Below are 24,210 nucleotides of genomic sequence, written 5' to 3'. Positions count from 1 at the left end.
GCTGCTAGTAACTTCAACAAGACGGAAAACATTTATTTTCCCTAATCTTGCCCTGTTAAACTAATCAATAATTTTACATAGTACAAGAAATAGATTTTTCTGCCCCCTCTTACCTGTTGTAAAGCAGTACAGTACACTATGTATCTAAAAGAGCTTTTTTTTTTTTTTGGAAAATATTTGAGTTATTTCCATTCTTAGGGAACTCCTGAAAGTGTTGTCTACTATAGCAGTAATGCAGAATGCATATTAGTGTTAATGCTGTAGAAAATATCCAACCCATCAAAATGATGGAGTACTGAAGACCGCAAACAGATTTGCCACCTCTTTGACTTCCACCTGGGTTATTTTTTCAGCTCCTGAATTAACTTTTGAACGAAGACAAACAGAAATACAGGAACTACTGAGGTTCTAAGTATGTACAAAGAAATTGACTTACCACAGTCCTTTGCTTGTTGGGCAGGAAGACTCTAACGATAGGCTTCTGTGGAGACTTAGGGTTATTCCGTGACATATCAGTAGGGTTTTGATAAACTGAAAGGGATGAAGTTGCTACTGAGAGGCTAGAGGAGGAAGATGATGCAACTGTGTCTGTTGAAGCTGAACTGGAGACAGAGAAATCAGTTCCATTCCCCATGGATTCCAATAACTGCTGTTCTCTCTGCTGTAGGGCATCTAGTTTGCTGGTGTACTCTTCATAGGCCTGTGAAGGAAGAACAGCTATTTTAATGATGTAGTAGCCTCAGACAAAAACAGAAGTCTAAATTCAGAATGAACATGAAACAAAGAGCATTCTGAACTAGTTCAAATTTCCCAGGAAAATGTACAAAATGATCTGGTCAAAGTTTTTAATAGGAAAAAGAAGCAGTGGCTTTAAACTCACGTTAAACTTTCTGAAACAACTGATTTTTGAATCGATAAAATAGGTAAGTGGATAAAAGAAATCATAGCTCATAGTTCCAAAGTGCCTCTACTATCTGGTATAATTCAGAACTACGTTAAAGGACAGCAATCTTCAACGAGTGTTGTCAGGTGCCTTTCCAAATTATTGTGCTACAGCTAAATGCAGCACTCTCTTGGAATAACAGAAAAATACATCTAATGCAATAATTAAGAGAAAGCAGAAACCTGCTTCTTACTTCCTGAATGTGACCACGTACTCAGCTCACTGTTCACCATTCTTCACCTCTGGTACTAACCTTCCATTCCAGATGGTAAAAACATTTGTTACAGTTACAACACAACCAACTTTGCCCTGTTACAAAGTCACCCAAAAACCACATGGAAGCAATCGTTTGAAATATATATATTTTTAATTAAACTGTATGGTATTAATTTGATTTTCTGCCAAGTAAAGGTTATACAAATCCTAATTACACACTGACCAAATTCCTTTAAAAAAAAAAAGTCAGCAACACTGAATTTGTCCATAAAGTTTTAAAATAAATATAGCCAATAAACATTACTGGTAAGTTATAGAACACAAACATGCAACTGTATATATTTTGTTTTGAAATCTGTTTCCATCAACTTTATTTGTAACAAGAACATCGCAATCTATATCCAAATACCAGTGTTACTTCTTCAGCATACAAGTTAGTAGGTGCCTTCAAAATTCTGAATCAAAAAGCTTGAACCAGTTAAGAAACTTGTGCTTCATGCTACATAAACATTTTGGCGTTAAACAAAGCTGTGTTAGACCTTTGCAGAGAATAAGATCTTTCAAACTTAACATCTAAACAGTAATGAAGAGAATTTTCTTCTTAGCTCTCCAGCAAGACTGAGAACTGTGCCAGGCTGCATATGTTTTCAACGTGAAAGAAGATATTTACTTCAGGGAAAGATCCGTCCTTACTTGTATTTCTCTAGTTCTCTGTGCATAACTTGCTTCAATTTAAATTTATAGAACTGAACTAACCAAAAAGCTGCAGGGTGCATATTTGGAAAAAATATTGATTTTAAGAGAAAAAATAACCTTGCTCATAGATGCAAGTGATGCAAACACACACTACATTTTACAATTCCATTTAAATCATACAGGTTCCATCTTTTAATAAATGGCCATAAGCTGCAAGAAACTGACAACTGCTCGCTATTTCTTTTGAGAACTGAAAGTATCTAGTGTTTCATGATTAGACCACAAACTTGATGACTTTAGGCCAGAACATTTTCACTCTGCTGTCAAAAGTAAATTGAAAGTTACACAATTATAAATAATGGCATTTTTGGCTGTACAGTACCATAAGCATCTCACTCTTACTTCCAGGAACAACTTTTCATGTAAATTCCAGTAAAAGTTCCATGTGTCAAGAATTATTTTCAGTAAACAAAAATTAAGAATCATAAACTGTTACCATTTCACCAATACTTTTCTAAATACTTACTTCCTTTTCTCATGAACATTGCAAAATATTATTTGCACTAACATATGCAATGTTACATTGCTTCCGGATACTTGTGGGCTTAGTTCCTGCACAAAACTACACATCTTTCAAAATACTCAATCCTACAATGTTTACACTGGCAGCTTAATCTGTCACTAATGCAAACTCAAAAGTCAAATGATTTATCTTACAAGCATAAACATTGAGCACGAAAAACTGGGAGCTCTTGCAGGCTTTAGATTCTATACTATTAAACTCTGCATGAAAAGACCTATTTTTTTTTATGGAGGCAAAAGCTCTCAATGTCAGAGCAGAAGATCCCATTACAGAACACTATGGAAGTAAAAATTTACCATTAGACTTTAGATATGTTTTTCCTCTTAAAAAAATATTTCTATATAGAAGCTGCAATAGTAGGTGCAGCAGAAACAGAACAGCTCCAATGAAATCTCATTTTCACAAAGATTAAGTACATCAGTCTCAGCTGATGACTAACACCCACGGACCTTACACAGACAACAGCACCAAGTCAAAGCCTAGAATTATCTCATGGAGTTAAATTTAAGGAGTGTTACGACAGCAGGAGTGGCCTTTGGTAAGGTATTTCTATCTAGGAGAAGGCTATGCCATAGACCATGGCCACATTAGCTGGCAGACATCAACAGCTACAAAAATCAGACAAGGACCTATTGGTCAACCCTAAGGTTGATTTCTATCATCATTAGCATTTGAAATATAAACTTAGAAAAAAAGCATATCATATCTACCATAAAAATAAAGATTATGCTGAACATTGTAGTAATTCATGAAATGAAGGATTTTAAAGTGAAGTTGCTCTCCAGCCATCCCGTTCCAGGCACAAAACTCTGCACTTAGCTTTCCTGCTGTGCTTGTTGCTACCACTGGGCTTCCATGGTCCACTCCTCCAGGGGGTCTATCAATTGCCAAAACCAAAATGTCTTTAATAACATGTATTATCCACAACAACTTTGTTTGTCCACCCTATCACTAGAAGGCTCCCAATTTTGGGTGAATTTGCAGCATTCCCCAAAGTTAAGGAAAAATTTATTCAAGGAGCTGAATGCTAGATTCAAACTGGCACATCTTTCTAATCTGCAAATAACCCTATGGCTATCTAAACTAGAAGGAAAAGTTAAAATTAACCATATTGCATATCAGTACATACGCATATCGTGCACTCATACATATGAGACCACTCCTGAAGCTTTAACTGCGAGTAAAACGTACAAAGGCCTGGTAAGCTGCCAAGTCCATTTAAAGCATTACAAGTTGGCGTGCTTATATGCAACGTACAGACATGCTATACTATGTTGCTGCTCACTCACAGGCAGCAGAGTGAAAGAAGTTACTCCTTAAGCGTTGCAGCCCATTGACAAAATTAGTGGTGACCTCCAAAATCAGCAGAACCGCAATAGGCACACAGCTGTCCCACCTCAGTCCTGTCAGCATCATCTTGCCAGCAAGGGATTTCCTCAAAGGCACGCATGTTTTTCTATTACGTATTACTCATATTATATTTGAAATTTGCTTTCTTGGGCCATAACCAGACTATACATTCTGTTAAGAACATCTGAAGTAGAAATAACAAGTGGAATGTTTTTCTTTTTTCAGAATTAACCTGGGACAATACCGAATTATGGTTTCCCCTTTTCCCTGTCCCCCACTGCATCTGGTGGGAACCCAGCCTAAACTCAAGTGGACCAAATGGTTTTTATCATTCTCTCTCCCTTCCTCAATCAAATTTTAGGTACCACCCATATTTTGCAAGGCTCTTAAAAGCCCAAATTACAGCTTCCACGTCTCTGAAACCCAGATTGTGTTGCTATTTAAAAGATGTCTGACCTTTTAGACTGTTGATCAAATGCAAATCCCACTAAGTTAAATGGGAGCTGAAGATAGACAGTAACGTAAATCAGGATTTCTTCATTTAGTAAGGCTCCTAAATCTGTACTCAGTCTAACTTTAGACACCCCAGTTTTGGTCCAACATATTTGATCCACATCAGTTAGGAGCCTGGTGAAAGTTAACCTGAATCTCTCCAGGGACCGCCAGGTTTCCCAGTGACTGTACCCAGCATCAGTATTTCTTGAAATACCACAAACAGTCTGAACCAAGCTGAGATTCATCATTCTGATCCATTTCAGCCCGTATGCGCCTGCTGTTGCAAAAACATGCTGTAGGTCAGCAAAGAGGTAATCTTCTTTAATTAATTAGACTTCCTGCATGGATTCTCGTTATGCAGGAATAAGGAACGAAACACTCTCCAGAAATTCAATAGCTGAACTCTCAAAAAATGGCAAGAGCAAGGCCTCTGAATAAAATTCTGTTTTCCTGGACTATTAGGTGTAAAGTAGAAAATCACAGCAGTTAGGGACAAACATCTCTACCCACATCATTCTCATTTTAATTAGCATCCAACAGTGAGACTATGAAAAAGGAAGATTCCTGCACACCAAAAAGCTGACTGAGTTTTGAAACTTGATTTGATACTGTCATTCCAGCCATGCATTTGTACTGCTTTATTTTGCATGGAACCTAAATTTAAAAGCAGGCAGCTTGCTCTTGTACTGTTAAATGAAGGAGAGAGCAGGTGCAAGAGGCAGCCTCACACTACGCGAAGAACTCTGGGCTAGGTAACAGAACTAAGGGGCTAATAGTGCTAAGTGAAATTCTCAGCTGAATTCATCAGATTACTTTGTACACGTGACTGCTAGGCAAGAAGGACACAACACGTTCTGGAATTTTAAATAAGGCCTCTTGAACGGTCATTAAGAGTCTATAATGGCTAACAAATCTGATTAAGTTACTTAAGTATGATCTCTCCTTTATAAATTTAAGCTGACCGCTTTTGGCCAGTTTTCATCTGTACAACCCATTTTGAGTTCACAGACAGCATTTATTGCCAGTGTTGCACTGAAATACACAGACCTTTATCCTTCTGCCCCTAACTTGTGTTATCCTTGTCATCAGTACTTTGTTGGTAGAGACAAAAAGGTTTCATTTTGATGGCCATTATAAAATAAATCCTTGCGTATTGTTCTAACAGTTTTTATTTTAAGTTTTTGCGAACAGGATTTCCCAGTATCATAGTACTTGACTTTTCTTGCAGTAAAGTTTTCCACTATTTACAATGCTCTAACAAATCTTCAGAAAAAGGGTTTTTCCACAGTGAATCACAAACTGTGTATTTTGGGAAACAGCACTTCAAGTACAGATATAACACAGTGAGAAATTATGTGGGAAGACAAAAATCATTGATGTTTTCAGCTGCTGTGATACAGAGTGCTTCCAAAAATGTAGTAAAACCTACCAAGGAGCCCCTGCAGCCTCTTCTCCAGAATAAAAGAGAAGTGCTATTAATACTATTTCTACATCGACTGAGTCAAACAGTTATTTCAAATATTTAACAGTGGTTTCCAGGGGTCTCTTAGATCCGAGATGCATGCTCACACACAGAGGTAGGAAGAAGTTCTGGGATGACCTAAGAAAGGATTTTAGCTACAATACAGAAGCCACACTTAGATCTGAACACAGCCAATGCTTACTACATTAATTATTTCTTCCATCCAGAACAAACAGAGAGGTTTTTCTTGTAATCATTTTAGAGAGCCTTGATAAGAGTCCCAAAGCTATTACTAATTACAGCAATTAGAAGAAAATTGTATGGTTAATGACGAGTGTTCTTTTCTTTCTTCTGTTCACTTCGTTTCCTACCCCTGCATCTCACACGCATGCTCAGGAGCATCTCTGCAGCTTCACTCTCCTTCCTCAGCCTCTCCTTTCCTGTCCCGACAGGAGGGAGACAGGTTACGTGATATCCTAGAGTTTCACACTACTTTTTCCACTCCAGGCAGCTGGAAGTGGTAACACATACAGGCTTGAAGGCCCTACACCACTTGCCTAAGAGTCAATTCTTTAAGGCCATTGCTGAGGAGTGATGGATCAAGGCAGGGAGATGCCCCTGAATCTGAGTACCCCCTCTTGCAAGCACAAATACACGCTGAACTCAACATAGCATACGTCAATTACCTGCAATATTTCAAGTCATCTGCTCTTCTTTCACAGTCAATTGATGAATTCTGAAGTGATGGCTGCAACAATAGCTGTCAGTTTTAAAATTCTTCTCGTGTAAGACGTGTTGAACCCCACCCTCAGAATTAAAAAGAACTGCCACACAAAATTTGTCTTCGCTCTTTGAGATGAGCACAGAAGCAAAAGCTTGTTAGCTCATATCTTCTTAAGCAACTGTAACTAAGGCATAAATTCATTTTTATTTTTAAATGAGCTGTAGGTTTTATATTCAATGCAAAAATATTTCTCCTAAATCCTCTGAATGGCCGATTTCCAGATTTATTTTATTTTTTTTGTCTATTTCTTCAGCTTTCCTATGGATGCTTCCCATCTCTTTTATTGCTTTTAATTGAAATGCTATTTTGTTGCCAGGCCCAACCACAACTTTACTTGACAAATCCATAGAGGCAGCTGTAACACAGAATACCAGACAGCATACCAGGTGCTCCAAATCCTTCCTGTGAACTTCTGCACTTGGTAAGAGGCACAAGAAGCAAGATATAAAGCCATATGAGAGTACAAAAGAACTGAACGAATGCTGTAGTACTGAACTCTTCAGACCAGACGATGGATAGCCGTCAAGCTTTCAGGAGATATCAAAAAGCCATGGTTTTATAGAAAGCAATACAGCAATAAACTAGATGTTTGCAACAGGAGTGAAAGCAGAAGCGTTCATCTGCAGGTACTTATCTAGCAATTAGCTTTGGATAATTCCATCTTTTGCGAAGAAAAGCAGACAACATGCTTGCTGATAGCCCTCAAGAGGTGATCAACAGGCAGAGTCCACAGAAGTCCTTAAGTGTTGCTCAGTTTTTATGGAAGATGCAAGACATATCAGAGCAGTGGAAGGAAGGAAAGCGAAAGCTGACACCATCACCGGAACAGGCTAACAAATTTACCCACAAAGACTCTGGCAAAAACAGGGCAATATCACATTCTACATCCAGAAATGAGACTTCAGCAAAGCAATTAAAATATGAGAAATCAGAGGAGGCTGGACAGAGCTTGAAGTTGCATAGCCTTCCCATTCAAGCATATACTGGAGACCATGGTGTCAAGGCCTACATTGAAGCCCTGGGAAAAGGCAGAAGTCACACGCAGAAGACATGACGATGCCCAGGTATGGAAAGTGAGCAAGAGGCCCAAGAGTGGCTCCGAACACAGGTAGCTTGCTATTTCTAACGGATGTCAGAAGGATGAGTTATCTACTGAACTGCTTAAGCTACCCACACGTACTCTGCATAATTTCCTGTTCTTTTTATGCATATCAAAACTACTGCATTTTCTTAGTTCTGCATTTTCTAGAAGCAAACATGTCCTTCCCCACTTTATCACGCTACATCCACAGCTTGTCGCATGTAGCTTTGTCCTTTCATGTTGCGGCCAGGGCTGTCCTAGCACTTTTTCTGATAAGCGGAGGAATACAGCAAGTTAAAACATTAGCTCCAGCAGTGACGAGCTACATCCAGATAGATGCCTGCAAAGTAAATTTGGACAATGGAAAGCAGCTTTTGTTCTGGACCAAGCCAAAAAAACAGCCAGAAAGGTGCAGAAAGGTCGGACCAGATAACTGTTGCTGCATTGAAATGAATCATCAAGGGCTGCCAGTAATCTTGCTTCTCACCGTATCAGGTATGTTGTAATAAATTTCCTTCTTCTCTTTCCCTCACACTTCAGTTCTACTGAAGGAAATCTAAAAACTAAACAAGTGACTGGCTTGCAGCATATAATCCTATTCAGTTCCATTAATCCATCCAAGCGTGATCTAATCCAGGTTGATGACCACGCAAAGAGGAAGTTTCCCTCTCTCTCACCCCATTTTCTAGGTTCTTGACTCACAGCTGCAACCTCTTCCCCTTCCCGAACACTAACCACAGCTCTGGGACTCATGGGACTCCATCATAACCACAGTCAGTCCACTAGCTGGATGGCAAACGAATCCAGCAAAACCAGAATATTTTCCTCTTGGGTTAAGGACTCCAAGTGGCTTAGCCACTACTGGTACTGCAAGTACCTGAGCCAAGGAAGCAGAGGAACCACTTAGCAAAGAGCTGGGAAAAAAACCTCAGGATCTTCATTTCAATGATGGTGGGCTCTTTTTCACAGGACCCGCTCCCTTATGGGATAATTTATCTGAAAGAGTACCAGCATTACTTGTCATAAGACTCTCTTCATGACCCAGGACAACTTGGTGTGGCAGAAGAACACCCTGCCCTGTCCAGCAGGGCTTGCATAGCACACAGATGAGTCCAGTCCACCTTACTGTTACGTCTCAGCTGCACGTGGAACCAGCAAACTCACAAACCTACTTTAAGCTTGATATTTTGTAGTCACTAAGCATCCCAGACTTACCATAGTTTTTACACTATTGCAATAATTTCTAGGTAAACATTTACTCCTGTAAATGGCCTCTCTCCTATCGATGAACTATGGAATAATTTAAAAGCTTCCAATGTAGGAACCTCACTTTTAATCTACATACAAGCAAGTAACAAATGGCTGTACCAAACCAAACAGTTCACGACCTGAAATCCAGACTTAGTAAGCATTAGGCTTATTATTATTGCAATTTGATTCATCATTTAATAAAACCAACAGAGATTCAGCAATATTAAATACAGAGATCTGGAATGAACCGGTTCAAGTTTATATAAACACTGGTGTGTTTATATACCACTGAGTGGTTAAAATAGTGATTAACACTGATTCAATCCTTACATTTCATATTAGCAAGAAAGGAACTACAGAGGGCCTCATTTGACCTTAACAGTTAAGGACATTATGTCAACACTCGTACAATCAGGTTACCGCCCTGCTCTGACATGGTAAGATAAAAGCTAGAAATACCTGAAATAATGAGATCTTTATTTTTAATTACCCAGTGCCATTAGGCAGCAAGCACAATTAAAGTGACTACAAAAGAAAACTGGTTGACCTCCAGTTATTTCAGTACTTGAAAGACCCAAGAAAAGGGCAGGGTTTGGAGCAAGCGATACCTATTCAATTCCTAATAGATGCAACTGATGCATGTGGTCCTTTTATAGTTTCTTAATGGTCCTGCATCTACGCAACTTCATGAATCAGGAGTAATGAAAGAATAAAAAGATTTAATTTTTAATTAGCTTACAAATTAAACGCAGCTTTAAAATATTACTCCACCCTACAATTCTTTGCATTTCTGTAAGAAAGATCCCTTCTACTAATAACAGTTTTTGTATTCCACATGACTGTATTTCAAAGGATAAAAGAAGGGGGATTCAACTGCTGTAAAGGCAAAGTTAGTCTTATGTTCCATGTGCATATATTCACTTAAAAATGCATTCTTTGTTATATTTTTTATTTTCATTATTATTACTATTATTCTTTTAAAACTACATACACAGTTTTTCCCCCTGCACCAAAAAGGACGCCTTACATTTCAATTGCACCAGCATTAACTGTTAAAAAATGCCACTGATCCTCCCTTACTGATGCGTATGAGGAATTCCACACAGCCCCCTTCCATCTCCAAATAAAAAAAGTTAGGTTTCTAGTCCACAAGGGAGATATACTCTTACTACAGGTATTCTTACTTTTAACACAAGATAGATAACATACCAGTGACCTAGCCACATTTGTCCACAAACTTACCTCTAAATATATTGATGGTGGGTTATGCTCTCCTCCAAACTTGTCTAGCAATGCTTCTATATGTTCTTGTGTTAATTTAATCATCTGTTTGATATTCCACACCTAAAATAGAAAATGAAATATTTTAACTTAATTAAATCCTAGGGAGCCTATAAAATCAGCCCTAAACAAAAACAAATTACATTTTCTAGATATTTAATAACAAAAGTCCATAATAAAAATATTTTAGTATCAGTAAGTGCACAAAGCTATCCTGCTCATTCATGGTCAGTAAGACACATTTTACTTCCCTCGTAAACAGAGAAGAAGTAAATTTGGTTTCAAAATTCAGGAATGACTGTATAAGCAACTTTTTGGAATGTTTTGGTTCTTATGTTTATCAAAACCATATTTAGCATTTTTCTTGCAACAGCTCTACCAAGTTTAGTGGAGTTGTATCAAGCCATAAGTAATCTGCGTCAACACATTCACGTAATCCAGACTCAGTTCTATTTGCATGGTAATACAACGTCTCGATCTTAAGTACTTCCTATACCGTGAATTCCACATTCCCGTGCCTTACAAGTTTTCTTACAGGCCTTGGATGTGATCTGAAAGAAACATTTACCTCTAGTGCACAGAGAAGATTTATGGCACTGTACTGTGAAACAACTCAGGTTGGTAGTTATTCGTCACAACATCCTGAAAGAGCCCATTCCACGACTTTGAGATTACTGCAGGGAAATGGCATTACGAATCCTAGTGCTATCACCTAAGAAGGCACCGAACCACTAACTCAAATCATTTCAAACAATAACGCTACACTGATTTAAGAACCTACTTAGACCCAACAAAAATCAGAAATGTATAGGGCGGAGAGGGAAGAAAGAGGAGAATCTCTTCTTCACAGGTACTGTTGTTCAGCTAATTTACCTGAAAAAAAATAATCAGGGTTACCAGACCCAGAATAGGAAAAAACAAACAAACAAAACAACACCACACTGCTTCTTCCAAAGGGTTTATAAGGACTTCTGTTACATCTTTCAGTTTAACTCTTCTCTACTTCATGGATTATTATGACATATACAACCTCAAGACTGGGCCTGGGCCTGGACCTGGAAGTTATCACAACTTCTCTCTTTAAAAAGCAGATGCAACCACCAGAGTATTCCATAGTATATACCAAGAACAGGATCCAACCCAACCTGGATCAAAACAAGTCTTACCAGTCTTGAGATATTCACGAAGAAACAAACTCTAAAATATAGTTCCTATGTTGTGCATCACCTTACTTACACTCACTTAAGACATTGGTTATCCGCCAGTAAACATTAAGATTAAAGGTAAGCCATTCCCTAAAGAAACTAAGGATTGATTCCTATCTCGCTCCAGTTTCAGAACAAACAGAACAAAGGTTTCATCACCAAGCTACATTCAAGCAAAAGCAGTTTGCTGAGGGACAAGTAACCTGAACCACCAAGGGTGAGGGGACACCAAATGAAGAGCATGACGTTCAAACATTCTGGATGCAAACTCACTTAAGGCAACTGGGGAAGTCAACTTGCTTCTCAACTTACAATCACTTTATCATGTGGAGTTAGGAATGCTAACCAGCAAACAGGAAGATCTCTGCATTTTGCTAACGTTTTTCCCAAGTTGGCAAGAGGTAGCCACATCCTTGGTGAAGGGAACAAGCTTGAACCAATACCCTATGTCAATTAACCTGTTCAATAGAAGAGTTTTAGATGTTTAGTTGCTGTACAAATGGTAACGTGCTATTAACCTGGCTGCGTACACAGGAAATTCATGGCAAACCAAGGAAGCATGCCTCAAGATTACTTTCAGAAAACAAGTTTCGTTACTATTTAATGCAACTTTTATTATTCATTCTGGCAATTCTACCTACAGAAGTCATCCTCAACACTTACTACACTTTAAACAGCACCAAAAACTTACTACACTTAAATGCCTGCCAACTGTGGGGAGGGAAGGTGCTTCCCCGACAAAGTAACCTGTTGGATGAAGTTTTTCGAATACTTTTTTTGAAGATTGATAATAAGCAACTTCATTGCTCAGAGATTATTTCCCATTTTGTGTCCATGACAGCAACCTTGCTTTCTTTTAAAGAAGTAAAGCAGCAACACGCACAGCAGAAGCGCGTTAATTAGAAGGTGGCAGCAACAAAATCTAAAAACAGCCTTGAACAGTTCAGAGGACAGAAATCTTCTGGTTATGTTAATACCATGACAAGAGCAAAAACTCAATGACTAATGAAAAAAAAACAACAAAAAAAAAAAACCACAAATTTGAGACTTACTGCCAGCTGCTGGATTACGGCAAAAATTTCTCTACCTGAAGAAGCCGCAGTTAAATCTAGTGGAAGACAGCACGGCCCAGAGCGGCTGGAAATGATGCCCTGAATTACTTTCTGTACACCTGAGCACTAAAGTAAGAGCATCTTGCAGGGAAACTTTGCATGGATTTCTATTACCTTAGAAAGGCTACTCACACAGCTAAAAGTACACTGAAGGCAGAAGGAAATTTATCAACGTCAACCACAGCACTGAGTCATTACTTGTTGCTCACAGAAATGGAAAACCTATTTCGTGTGCCATATTCATCAAAAGTCTTCTGACAAGCTGAAAAAAACTCTCACAAATCCAGTATTGACTAGCATACTCTCTCCTTAATCTAGTATGCACCAGAACACGACATGGCAAGCGTCCAAGCCTCACAGTTCCTCTTTAAGTAGCAGCTCTTACTACTTCCATGAAGCTACCTTCTGCTGTTTCCTATCAGCGAAAAGAGTTAAATAGGGTCGCTTGTGGTCCTGAGCATCCCTTATCTAGGTAGCTGATTCCCCTTGATACTCAACCCCTGTGAAAGCATATAGCATCCTATTATGCAGGATCTACGACTACTGCAATTTAATTGAAGGGATGTAAGCCTTTTCCTAATTGGAGTTCAGAAGTGGTGCTCTGTGCAAGTTACCTCGTGTGACCTGAAAAGGCCTGCTTCTGCACACCACAGCGCCCGTGGCTTCCTCCTCACAAGAACGACGCTGTACGTGCTGCACGTGCACCGCCAGCAGTCCCTGCCTGCCTTTTCTCCTCTCAAACCTGCACGTTCTGGTAACTCACCTCACCCACGTGTGCATCCTGTGCACCAGGCCAGCTTTAAAGACCTTGGGCCAGGATAGTCTCTCAACACCACATCCCCATCACACACATCATCCAGGTGTGGAATTTCATGGCAGTGGAGTGCTCATAAACATGCTCATAACAACAAAAAAATAGTGCTGGTCTTCCTTAGTGACCAGCAGGCTTCTCCAGTTTTCTTCTCATTCTAGTGAAAGCATAAATAAAATGTGGATAAAGGGATTTCTGCAAGAAAATTACTGCCAAATATCTCACAGAAGTGCAAAAAACAATGCCAGCCTAAGAGCCAGTTGCTAGAAATATTGATGCGTTCTCAAGTCCATCTGCAACGATTGCAGCATTGCGCACAAGCAAGTCCAGCCACTTTCCACGGGAAGCAGCATGGTCATTTGAGGCAGAGTTTCATTGTAGTTCCACCAAAAAAAAAAAAAAAAAAAAAAAGTAATGACTCCTTTATATCTGGGATAACCTTATTTTTTTTCCTAAAAAGCCTCAAATAAATTTTTCCGCCTTATCTGGTAGCATTAGGTTAAGGTTATTCTTTATCACAAGAGATTAGATTTGATTCTTCTTTTAGTGCTGCTGACGGAAAGAAGCTGACACAGGCTAAAATGGATACAGACAGACAGAAGACCGGAGATATTCCAGATATTCTGGAATATATCAACTCCTATCTGCCCATTGTGGATAACCATGCATTAATTTTGCAAATAAGCACTCCCTTGCAACGTAATGAAAAGATGATGACCTATTTCAAGCCAGAGGCAAGTCAGATGGAGTAGGAGGCCAAATCCATTGTATTCAGTGAAGACTGGCTCTGCAGCATGTGAGGCTGTAAGCCATGAAGTTGTTTTTGCATCCCATGCTGCTTGTCAAGAAATGCACTGCCTGAGACAGCACAAAGCACGCTGTCTTTTATGCTTCTTGCACCTGGCACCAGTACCCAAGCCTTGCAGCACATGCCAGCTGTGAGCTCTGTGATTCACACTTTGTAGGAGACACCTGAACGTCTGAATCTGTTCCGTAAAGAAAAGGAAGTCATTCTTTGCACAGACATTGTGTGTCCTGCATTTGGATTATCACACGTAGTGATGATGGAGAATACTTCAATTGAACAAACGAGGTGAAGTCACTGAAGAATCGATTTGAAAACTCTTTCACAATGAAGATGAAATCATTGATACATATCCAACACTACTCTCATCAGCCCCTTCAGGCTTGCTTCTTCGAGAATGAATTTGATTGTTTGGTCCACGACTTTAGAAAGCCGTCATGTACGAGCTCATTCTTAGCTGAACTAACACCTCCGCGAACCTGAAAGCAAAGTGTCAGAGCGTAAGAGGTGAGAGGACACATGGTTGGGGTTAGTAACTCAGCACCCCACCTCAGGGCTTGCACATCAAGATGCAAAACTTGCATCTTCCCCGTGTCTTTGCCAAAAATCACCGTTAAAGCTTTCTCACATTTTGATATCTTACCTGAGATACTTTCTCCCCTCATCAACCCAGAGTGGTGTTAGCACTCTTCCTGCCTCTTACAAAGCTTTCTCCCCATTTTATGGTGTCGTACACTGGAATATGACAGGTACATGGAGTGGGAAGGACAGTCTTTTCCTTCCTCCTTTTCTTCAGGCTTCAGCTTTGCTCCGTCTCTCAACAGAAGCTTCTCTCCATTTGCACATCCACTGTGCTCATTTTTGCATTTCTCCTACTCTGTTAGCTCATTATGCTTATTATATTTTCAGCAGCGTAAGTTTTTTTTTTTTTTTTTTTAAGAATAGAATAGGTATTATGAAAAATACTAAGAGCTGAAAAACTACTGAATTGAAAACCAGCTTGCAGTGAGTTTCACCTAAGAGTTTACAGAAGTGACATAAATGCCAACATTGAGACTGCCCTTGCTACTTTATCTTCCCCAACTTTTTATTCGTGGTGGCAAATCATTTTATTGCAGCTCCTGTCTGAGATACCAACTCTGACACTGTGTCTTCCTTGTTGGCTAAGCTAGACAGTTCAGAACAAGTCTGTTAAAATTCACCCTCATGGTGCAGTACACAAGTCACAGACATTACTATCTACAGGCATTGCTGTAACTGCGGGAAAGAAGTCTCTTCTTCCACAAAAGTCTAAGGTCTCTGAACATATCTTTCCACACTGGTGAAGATGTACGACAGCATGTTCAAGAAGTGAAGGTCTCAGGAAGAGTTGCAGCATTTTTCTGTACCACCCTGTCTGATTACACCTAAGTAAGCTACTATGGTAAATATGGTCAGCTGGCACCTGCTGCAAGCACGGCAATTAGTAAAATATTAAGAAGGTTTCAAGATTACAACTTTTTTTCCATTTAACAGGTAACATTTTTAGGAAGGAGAAGGCTTATTCTTATCCCCCTGTAACCAGTAATAATGCAGGTTTTCAGCTGTGTTTGTTGTGAAACTGTTTACGTTGAGCAAAAAAAAGACTAAAAGCAAACAGCCAACAATTCCCTTCCTACCCCAAAAGACTCAGAAACATCTGACCACATTCATACTCAAGTATCTGGATTATCATCTCTGAAGAATTATCAGCAGAAATTCTGTCTGAATGAGAACTGCAGGGTAACTCTTCTGCAATAGACAGGCATATTCGATAAAGACTTGCTTCTTTACCAGGAGGCTTTTACCCCACAACCATCTCAGTACTACAACCACTTCGTTTGTACTTAACAGCCTTGCATCTCTCATTTACTTGCAATCCATCAGTTGCAGCTGATAGCGATCTGTCTTTTCCTTCGTTTAATTCTCAAGGCAAATTGGATTGCTCATCGCTGAGCTCCCTTTTTAAAGCAGAATAAACAGCTTTCCAACCTGCCAGCCTTTGCCGTTCAGGTTGCCTCCTCTTAAACAAAACAAAATTGGACTTCAAGTGTTTCTTATTTATTGGGAGCATTTAAAAATATTTTTGAGATACAGCGACAAATTGTAAAGGATAAAGTTCGACAGAGTCTTGAAAGATAACCAAGAAGTTTCTCTCTAAGCACAGGGGCACTGCTTGCGCCCCTTCCCTACTCAAAATATTTCTTCTCTCTGTTGAGGTTAGTTTTCTGCCAGCCTAGTGTGCTAGAAGAGCTTGGCAAGGACCCGGTGACCACCGGAGCTGGTGCAAAAAGCCACCTTTCCTCTCTGCAGCCCACAGGTCGGCGCTTCGGGCCCCCAGGAAGCAGCAGCCTTCCTGTGCAGCTTCACTTCGCTCGCAGGCCCCCACTTTTCCAACACCTGCCATCTTTGCTGCTTGCTGCTGAGCAGAATTTGCCTCCAAGCAGCACGAAAAGGAAAGTTAACAAAAGCTTTCTACCGCAGCAGAGCACAAGAGTGTGAAAAACAAGAGGTGTCTGTACCCATCCTGAAGTCACTAAGCACCAGTTGCACGGCTTTCTGCGATCCAACGAAACCTCCTCTTCCACATTCCTCAAGGCTTCTGTCTTGCATTACTGTTAGCCCCGTTCATTCACTCTGGAAGTGGTTCGGTAGCCAAGAGCATCACACACAGATCACGTTTTGGTACAATTCATTGCATTTACACTTACCAATTAAAAAAAAAAATCCTCCCTAGATTATCAAAGGTTAAAAAAACGGGAGGTAGGAGGAAAGCCTTATTCTGATTTCCTAACCTAGGGACACAGTTTTGCTCCTGAGAGGTAACTACCGTTGACTGTCAGTGAGTGTTAATCCCATCCAGTGGTGAGCTTAAGAAGGAGCCAGTGCTGTGTACACATCGGGCTGTTTCTCCACACACGTTACACTGAGGACAAGTCATATCAGCGATGGAAAGCAAGCAGCCAACCAGCTAATTACAATAATTGCATGTAAGAAGCAAATGCGAGTCGAGCAGAGCTCTGACACAGGCTGGGTCACATTAATTAAAGTGACAAAACAGTCTCCCCTGAACTGCACAACCTTCCTGCTCGCTCCTTGCCAGAGCACCCAACTAATTAGACTACCCAGAGAAGACAAACAGCGCCTATTTACAAGTTCATCTTATCCATCCAGAAAATAGTTTTCCGTGCACTTTACAATATTCAACCACTAGTCTTTTGCTACATGGTGCATGTGTTTTCTCCTAACTGGTTAGAAATACAAATATATTCTTATATAATCCGAACGTATTTCGATAATAAGCATCAAACACAAATCTACCCTATTAGTTTAAGTGGAGCTGTCATCCAACAAAGCAACTAAGGCATCTCATTTTTTATCACAAACAGATCTTCAAACCCTCAAAAGGGCAAGTGTGTTTTATAAAGCAAAAAAAATAATAAAAAAAATCATAATAAGCCAGGTACAAGTAATTTGCCCACAATCTCAGCAAACAGTCACAAATAGAAACTGCCATAGAAACCACATTTTCCTAGATGGCATTTCTGTTCAGCTCAGCAGACCAGCCTGCCTACTACCTCTAACAGCACCGTGGAAAACGAAATAATTTAAAAGGCAGAACTGGCTCCTTGCCACTCATTGTACAAAGAGCTAGGAGGGTCTTTTTAAAAAATAAATTAATCAAAACAAGGCACGGCACACATCACGGCAGGATGGTGAAAAGAACCATCTATTCCAGAGACAAATGGAAAAAACGCTGATAGACCTTGTGGGTTGGTTCAGTCAGACCTGAACCGATCAAACTGGAGAACTATTTGTCACAGAAAGGCTGCTGCAAGGCCCATAAGCTGTGATGACTGGATCTGGAGACTGGGAAAATTTTCAACTACCAGCACAAGCTTCAGAAAAGTCACAAGAATTTATTCTCACTAACAAACAGCATTCTAGAAAAAATATGAAAAGATTGAAAGAAGTCCTTTCTGAAAGCTACCTCAGATGATGCTTAAGACGTGCATTTAAATCTGCATTACTTAAAAGTAGAGAGAACGTTTGACTTATTAAGATTTAATGCATAAATTTGCAAAACCATTTCAAAGGCTGCGGTGTTAATATACAACCACCCAGATTTTCCAAACGCCTAGCTGCTACCAACTCCTTAAAGTCATGATAATGTTTTATTTCAAGTTGATTTTAGTGCTTCTGAGGCATTATTAATAAGTAACTTGCAATAGAGAGGGAGGAAACTAGGTGTGCTACCCACACTTCAGACACATCTACATTGAAGATGTATTCCCTTCATCTGAGAGGAACAATAAAAGTTAGGGGATACCAAACCCGAGCTCCAAAGGGTCAGAAAACGTTGACTAAACACAGTGTGACTGCATTTGAGATGTATTTACCACTTAGCAGTACATTTAACAACATCTTTACTAATAACCATACTGCTTAAGAGGCCTCACTGCACAGCGGTGAGATATTACCGCCGGTATTCCTCTTCTTGCAGGGGAAAAAAAATCCTAGCAACCTCATAATGCAGCACGGTTTTAATCAGTAAGTACATTTTGTTCACTAACAAACTCGATTGCCTCCCAGACATGAGATTTTGAAAGGAAACTGGTACCCTGCAAGCAGAGATTTCATCTCCCTTTCATACTACATTTTGTGCAGGTATATTGGGAGAATCACAAAAATATTTCACTTGGTCAGAAGCTCAGAGGGACGAATGCACACAGACACCCCTATCACCTCCTGATTGTGGTGCTGATAGGGTGGAGAGCTCACTTGGTACCGAGCACTACACAACAAACCCCATTCTGGAAAGAGCACAGGCTCTGGTTTGGGGTCCTTACTGTTTATGTGGGTCTGAATTCCCCAGGTGGGATGACAGCCGCAGCACCGCTCCCTGAGAGCTCCCACCTGAACAGACAACGGGGATGGTTAAAAACTACACCTTCAGCCTTTCCACCTCTTTCTGCAAGGGGCCACAAGCATAAACTGTCATCAGACAGAATAAGGAAAGGCATTGCTGCTGCTCCTTCCAAAATAAAGTTAGAAAGGTGGAGTAACAAGTTCAGCTCCTTGCTGCAAGTGTTTGAACAGGAAAAAGGCCCGTAATTCTGCTTCAAGCAGCCTTGTATAACTTTAGAACTGGTCACAGAGAGGAAATCAGTTGCATAAATACGTATTTCATCATTTTAGAAAGAAGCTGTGTGCAGGAGAACAGATTAAGAGGATTGCATCGCACGCCCCAAAAGCTCCGGAGCAACTGGTAGAGGGAAACTGCGGCAGAGCAAGACGCGTGTTGTACGCTGCGGTGTGCTGTACCAGCCCTGAGGACAGAGCCGTGCACACACACACACGTGTGAACAGCTGAACATGGTGAAAGCCATCTCACACCTCAGAAAACTGGATATTGTACCCCGCAGTCTCACGTGGTGAAACGCCTGCTGTACCAGCAGCCCAGAGAGGGCCTTGGCGTCCCTGGCACGCCGGTGAAACACTGCCATGCTCAGGGCATGAAAGGTGCACTCAGAAGCTGTCCAGAGAAACCAAGCACGATTGCTACAGCCCAGCACAGGAAACTCAAGACCACAAAGACCTAACGCGTCAGGATCTGAGCCCGACAAGTCCAGCAAAGAAAGCTTCAGCCACACAAGAGCTCTCAGTCAAACATACACCAGAAAAACGAACACCAGTGGAGTTTAACAGGACAGTGGTGACCTTAAAAAAAAACGAAGGGTGTGTATGTGCGTGTCAAACGCTAGCACTGCTCTCCCTAACCACATTCTTCTTGCCACCTACTGCACACGAGCTTTGGAGCTCGCCAGCCGCCTTGCTGAGGAGATTCAGTCTGCTACCCTTGCAGAAAACCTACCAAAAGTGACACAATTTTCTTCAGCGAGCTGTATCAACCTGGGAGAGGATCTCAGCGGCACTCAGCTGGCGTGGATCTGGCTGCGTACCCGGGCGCAGGTACCCGAAATGGCACAAGTGGCCCCTCTGGGTGGCGGGGCACCCTTTGATCAGCTTCAGCGCGATTGCAGCGACGGGAGCAGCATTAATCATCTGCCACTACGGTTATGACGGGGCATTCCTGCTGCACTGCCCTTCAAAAGCGGGTTGCTCAAACTGAAACGTACTGCAGGCAACGCGCTCGGCAGAGAAGCGTCTCCAAAAAACTGTGAAACCTGCAGCTTCTGCACCAGGCTCGGCAGGAAGATGGTTATCAGCTTCATGCTAATTCGAAGCCTCCTTTTATTTCTTTCCCAAGTACAAATAAGATCCTATTTCCTCTTTTGTGCATGAAGGATTTTAGGGTGGATTTCACGTTTCCTACAGGTACAGCAATTAATAAAACTAAACTATGGATTTGTTACAAAATAAAGCTAAGTAGAATACTGGAGCTTTAAGGATTTTTTGTTATTAAGAGATATCTCCATAAAAAAAAAGAAAAAACAAAAACCAAAAACCACATCTCCTCTACGGTACTTTTAACTGCATGCAACAAAAGAATTGCCTTTCCTAGCTAAAACAAGTGTCAAGAAAGATATTATTAGAACAGCTTTAAAAATAAGACATCTTTAACAACTACAACAAAGTACAAGTAGAAATAGCACTAGCAGCTGAAGTACCAACATCAATTCACAACAGAACTCGGCACCAAGCGCCTTGTATCCAAGCCGTGGGTATCCACACAGGCTGAAGGCAAATCCCCTGAGACAGCCGAACTTTTCAGACCCTAGCGGTCTATTAAGCAAGTTTTGTGTAATCAAAAGAGCTACTACAGAACACAGCTGTTAATCCCATTGCCTTTTGGGTAAAACAGCATAAGCAGATTTTTTTTTTTTTTAAAAAAAAAAAAAAAACACCCCCACTAAACTCAAGTCCTTTAAGCCTAAGGAGAAAAAGACAAGAGGTTATCAAAATCACTGTCTTTTCTACACCCAGCTCAACTCTCCCCCATCATTCCTGACATACGCTTGTCTGTGGAGGTGACAGAATCTGTTAATAGGCATTTTTCAAATAATTTAGGTCTACTGTCCTGCTTCACGATCCCTAGCCATAAAGGAAAAGGACTGATAGTAACCTGAAACAATCTCCTGCTACCATGTAAACTCACTACTCCCAGCAGTCATGACCATCAACCCAGAGAACAAGTTATTTGTGCTCTTCTTGGCATCTTCGACAATTTCCATTTCTTTTTTTAAATGACCTCAATTTTTTCAGTCTTTCCTCAAAGGTCTGATCTAGCCTCTCCTTCCTTTTCTCTGGACCCTCCCCAGCTGGACCACGTACTGCTTGAAGCCGCAGCCCAAAGTCCGACCAAGTACTCAGCAAAGGCCTTTCTGCTGCTGTGCAAAACACAACTCTTGTGCTATCTTTTGAGATACGCTCCTGCAGAACACTGGCCATGAGATGCTTCATCTCCAGCCAAAGTGTAACTCGTCCTCACAGTTAAATGGGATGGCAATCCTGACTGCAAACTTAGCTCAGTCACTGAACACAAGTGCAATGAAACTTAATTGCAATTTTGGGAATATGTTTCATGTTGAATTTCAAAAGCAACGAAGTAAAAAATGCTTCTCTTTCCAACTTTCCAAAGAAGCAGCACATTTAATTGTCAACTCTTCAGTGAAACGTATTAAAAGTTATTCCAATTCCCTGCATGATAGGTTCCCCAAGTGCTACTGCAACAAAAGTAACGCCGACTTTTCTTATCATACCAACGCTACTTTATGAGATCCCACCAGTTATTTAAGTTCAGAGGCATCTTTTCATTCTATTTTTTTTATTTCTTCTTAAAAATGTTTTGCAAGATTAAGGTTTCTAAATATATAACTAGTATTTATGCAGGATCAACTCCAGCATTGCCACCTAGGAAGAGATCAGCTCAGGGCCTCAGTTCACAGCTTCCAGTCATTTTTGCCTTCCAAAGAGCACTTGAGGGCACAAAGCTCCGAGTACAGAAAATCCCATTTGAATTATTTAATATTGGTGTAAATAATCTCTAGCAACAAGATCAGAGCCTCTCCTCCCAGCTGTTTCACGCACTTTACTACATCAGCAACCCCACAACACGCTGAAAACCTCCCATCCAGACAGTCTCTAGTCCTGACAACTCATCGTGGGGTTGCCAAAGGCCAGCCTCCAAGCCTCTGGATGCCAGCACTCATCGCAGGCCTCCTAATACCAGAAGCAGGATGATGAGGGGAAGAGAAAATTTCCTCGATTCACTTGCCCCTACTCTTTTCAGGTACTTCTTGGTGGCAAAAGGATTTATTTCCTAAGTGCTCTGTTCTTATAAGCACACATGCAAGCGTTCTTCCTAATCTTCAACTGTAACATAGAAAAAAATTGCTTCAGCAATTATTATTCTCTTATGTAAGGACTTTGTTATTTGAGGATTTTTAGTACCAGCTCTCAGGATAGAAAAGGCAACTTCTGAAGCACTACATTCATTGTTCGACTAGAAGTTGGCCATGATTTGAACGATACGGCGTAAACTTGTTTTGCAAAGCCCCGAGCCTTGAGTCGGTAAATAACGCTGCTGCAGTTTCAACCAACACTTGATTATGATCTTGATACATAACACCTCCTTTACCAGAGGACTTCAGCTGACGAGTTTGTGTCCGCTTACTTCAAGAGCCGTCAAAGACTCTTCTTGGTTACCCGCCTCTTAAAACGAGACGCTCAGTGTAGAACACAAGGCTTTCCTCCCAGAGGGCAGGAGGGCATTTCCTGAACGGCCGTGGAACTAAAACCTTTCCAGGCATCCCCTCCAAATACGCCAAGTTACGCTCCTTGATGCACTCCCACAGCAAGGTTACTTCTAAAGCCTAGGCTTACATTCTCTTGAAGAAACAAAACAAAACACTAAAACCGGCACTTCTATTAGAGCCATGAGTCAGTTATAAGCACCTCAGTATTTTTCTGACTTAAGTTACCTCAAATTTGCATTAGAGTTTACGCCGGCTTGTTTTTGTATTAAGGACGGTTTCTATTTTAACCTTATCAGCGATTTTTTGGTCTTGAGTTTTATTAAAACTACTTTTAGCTGACGTAACACGTGCGCTTCAGCCGTAAACAAAAGTTAATTACCTACGACTTAAGGAAGAGTGAGTTAACTGGGGAACAAAACCGCTTCAAGAAGCAGAAATTTTAGCACCGGCTCTGCCTTAGACCCGCGTGTTTCATTATTCCCAACTTGTACATAACACAGCAAGGCCACACGCTCCTTAACCACCTGCACACGGACCCATGGCTGGGACGGGGCAGCCTCTCGGCCAGCAGGCGTGCCAGGTACCGGGCTGCTGCTCTTTTTCTCTCATGCAGGGCCGCAAGATATTCAAGAGAAAGAAGAACATGAGGACAAAACCCTGCAGCATGTAATTGAGCGTTGGGAGTCAAACCTGCCAACCCACGCGAGCCGAAACATTTTGGAAGTGCCACCTCCTTTGGCATGAGGGCTGCTCCGAATAACCCCCGTCTCCTGCCACGGTTTCCTCCTCTCCCCTCCCTCGCACCGCCGTCTCTCGACCCCCTCAGCCGCGCTGGTACCACGGGGCCACAACACAAGCCGGTTAGCGAAACCATCCCACGGGGATTTGCATGATTTGGGGGATTTTTATGGCAGAGCGAGCAGGGCAGCGCACCTCCGGGCACAGCCGCCCCAGCACCGTGAGGGCGATGCGCTGCGCTGCGTGCCGCCCCCCCCCGTTCCCCGTTCCCTATTTCCCCCCTTTCTGTCCTCACCTCCTCGGGGATGGCCGGGTCCCCGCCTCCCCCCGCGCCGTAGCAGGCGGCGAGGGCAGCGGCCGCGGCCGCGGGGGGCTCGGGGCCGGCGTCGCCGTTGAAGAGCGAGGCCCCCTCGGCCCCGCCGCCGCCGCCGCCGCTCAGCGCCGCCATCTTGGCTGCCCGCGCCGGGGGGGGCGGGGGCGGGGGAGGGGGCGGGGGCGGGGCGGGCGGGGGGAGCCGCGGCCGCGCCGCCGGGACGGGCCCAGCCGCGACCCGTAGCGGGACGGGACGGGAGGGGGGAAAAGGGGAGGGGGAGGGGAGGGGAGCGCAGCGCAGCGCGGGGATCCCGGGCAGCTCCCGGCGGCGCGGCGCGCCCGGGCCC

The 24,210-nt window shown here is 41.7% G+C and overlaps 1 protein-coding gene across 2 annotated transcripts in view; it reads right to left on the bottom strand.

The window, feature by feature from the left end:
- The window catches only part of BRAF (B-Raf proto-oncogene, serine/threonine kinase), a gene marked incomplete at both ends in the record, with an annotated part of 77,211 nt that extends 53,212 nt beyond the window's left edge, over positions 1–23,999 (bottom strand). For both annotated transcript variants that reach the window (XM_084283621.1, XM_084283622.1), the window contains 3 exons: positions 437–700; positions 10,104–10,205; positions 23,847–23,999. In XM_084283621.1, coding sequence (XP_084139747.1) covers positions 437–700; positions 10,104–10,205; positions 23,847–23,999 — 519 coding nt within the window. The remainder of the gene's footprint in view (positions 1–436; positions 701–10,103; positions 10,206–23,846) is intronic.
- Positions 24,000–24,210: the final 211 nt, after the last annotated feature.

This window comes from Netta rufina (assembly GCF_964035555.1).
Source record: "Netta rufina genome assembly, chromosome: 1".
NCBI lineage: Eukaryota > Metazoa > Chordata > Aves > Anseriformes > Anatidae > Netta > Netta rufina.
This window is presented reverse-complemented; position numbering and strand designations above follow the sequence as displayed.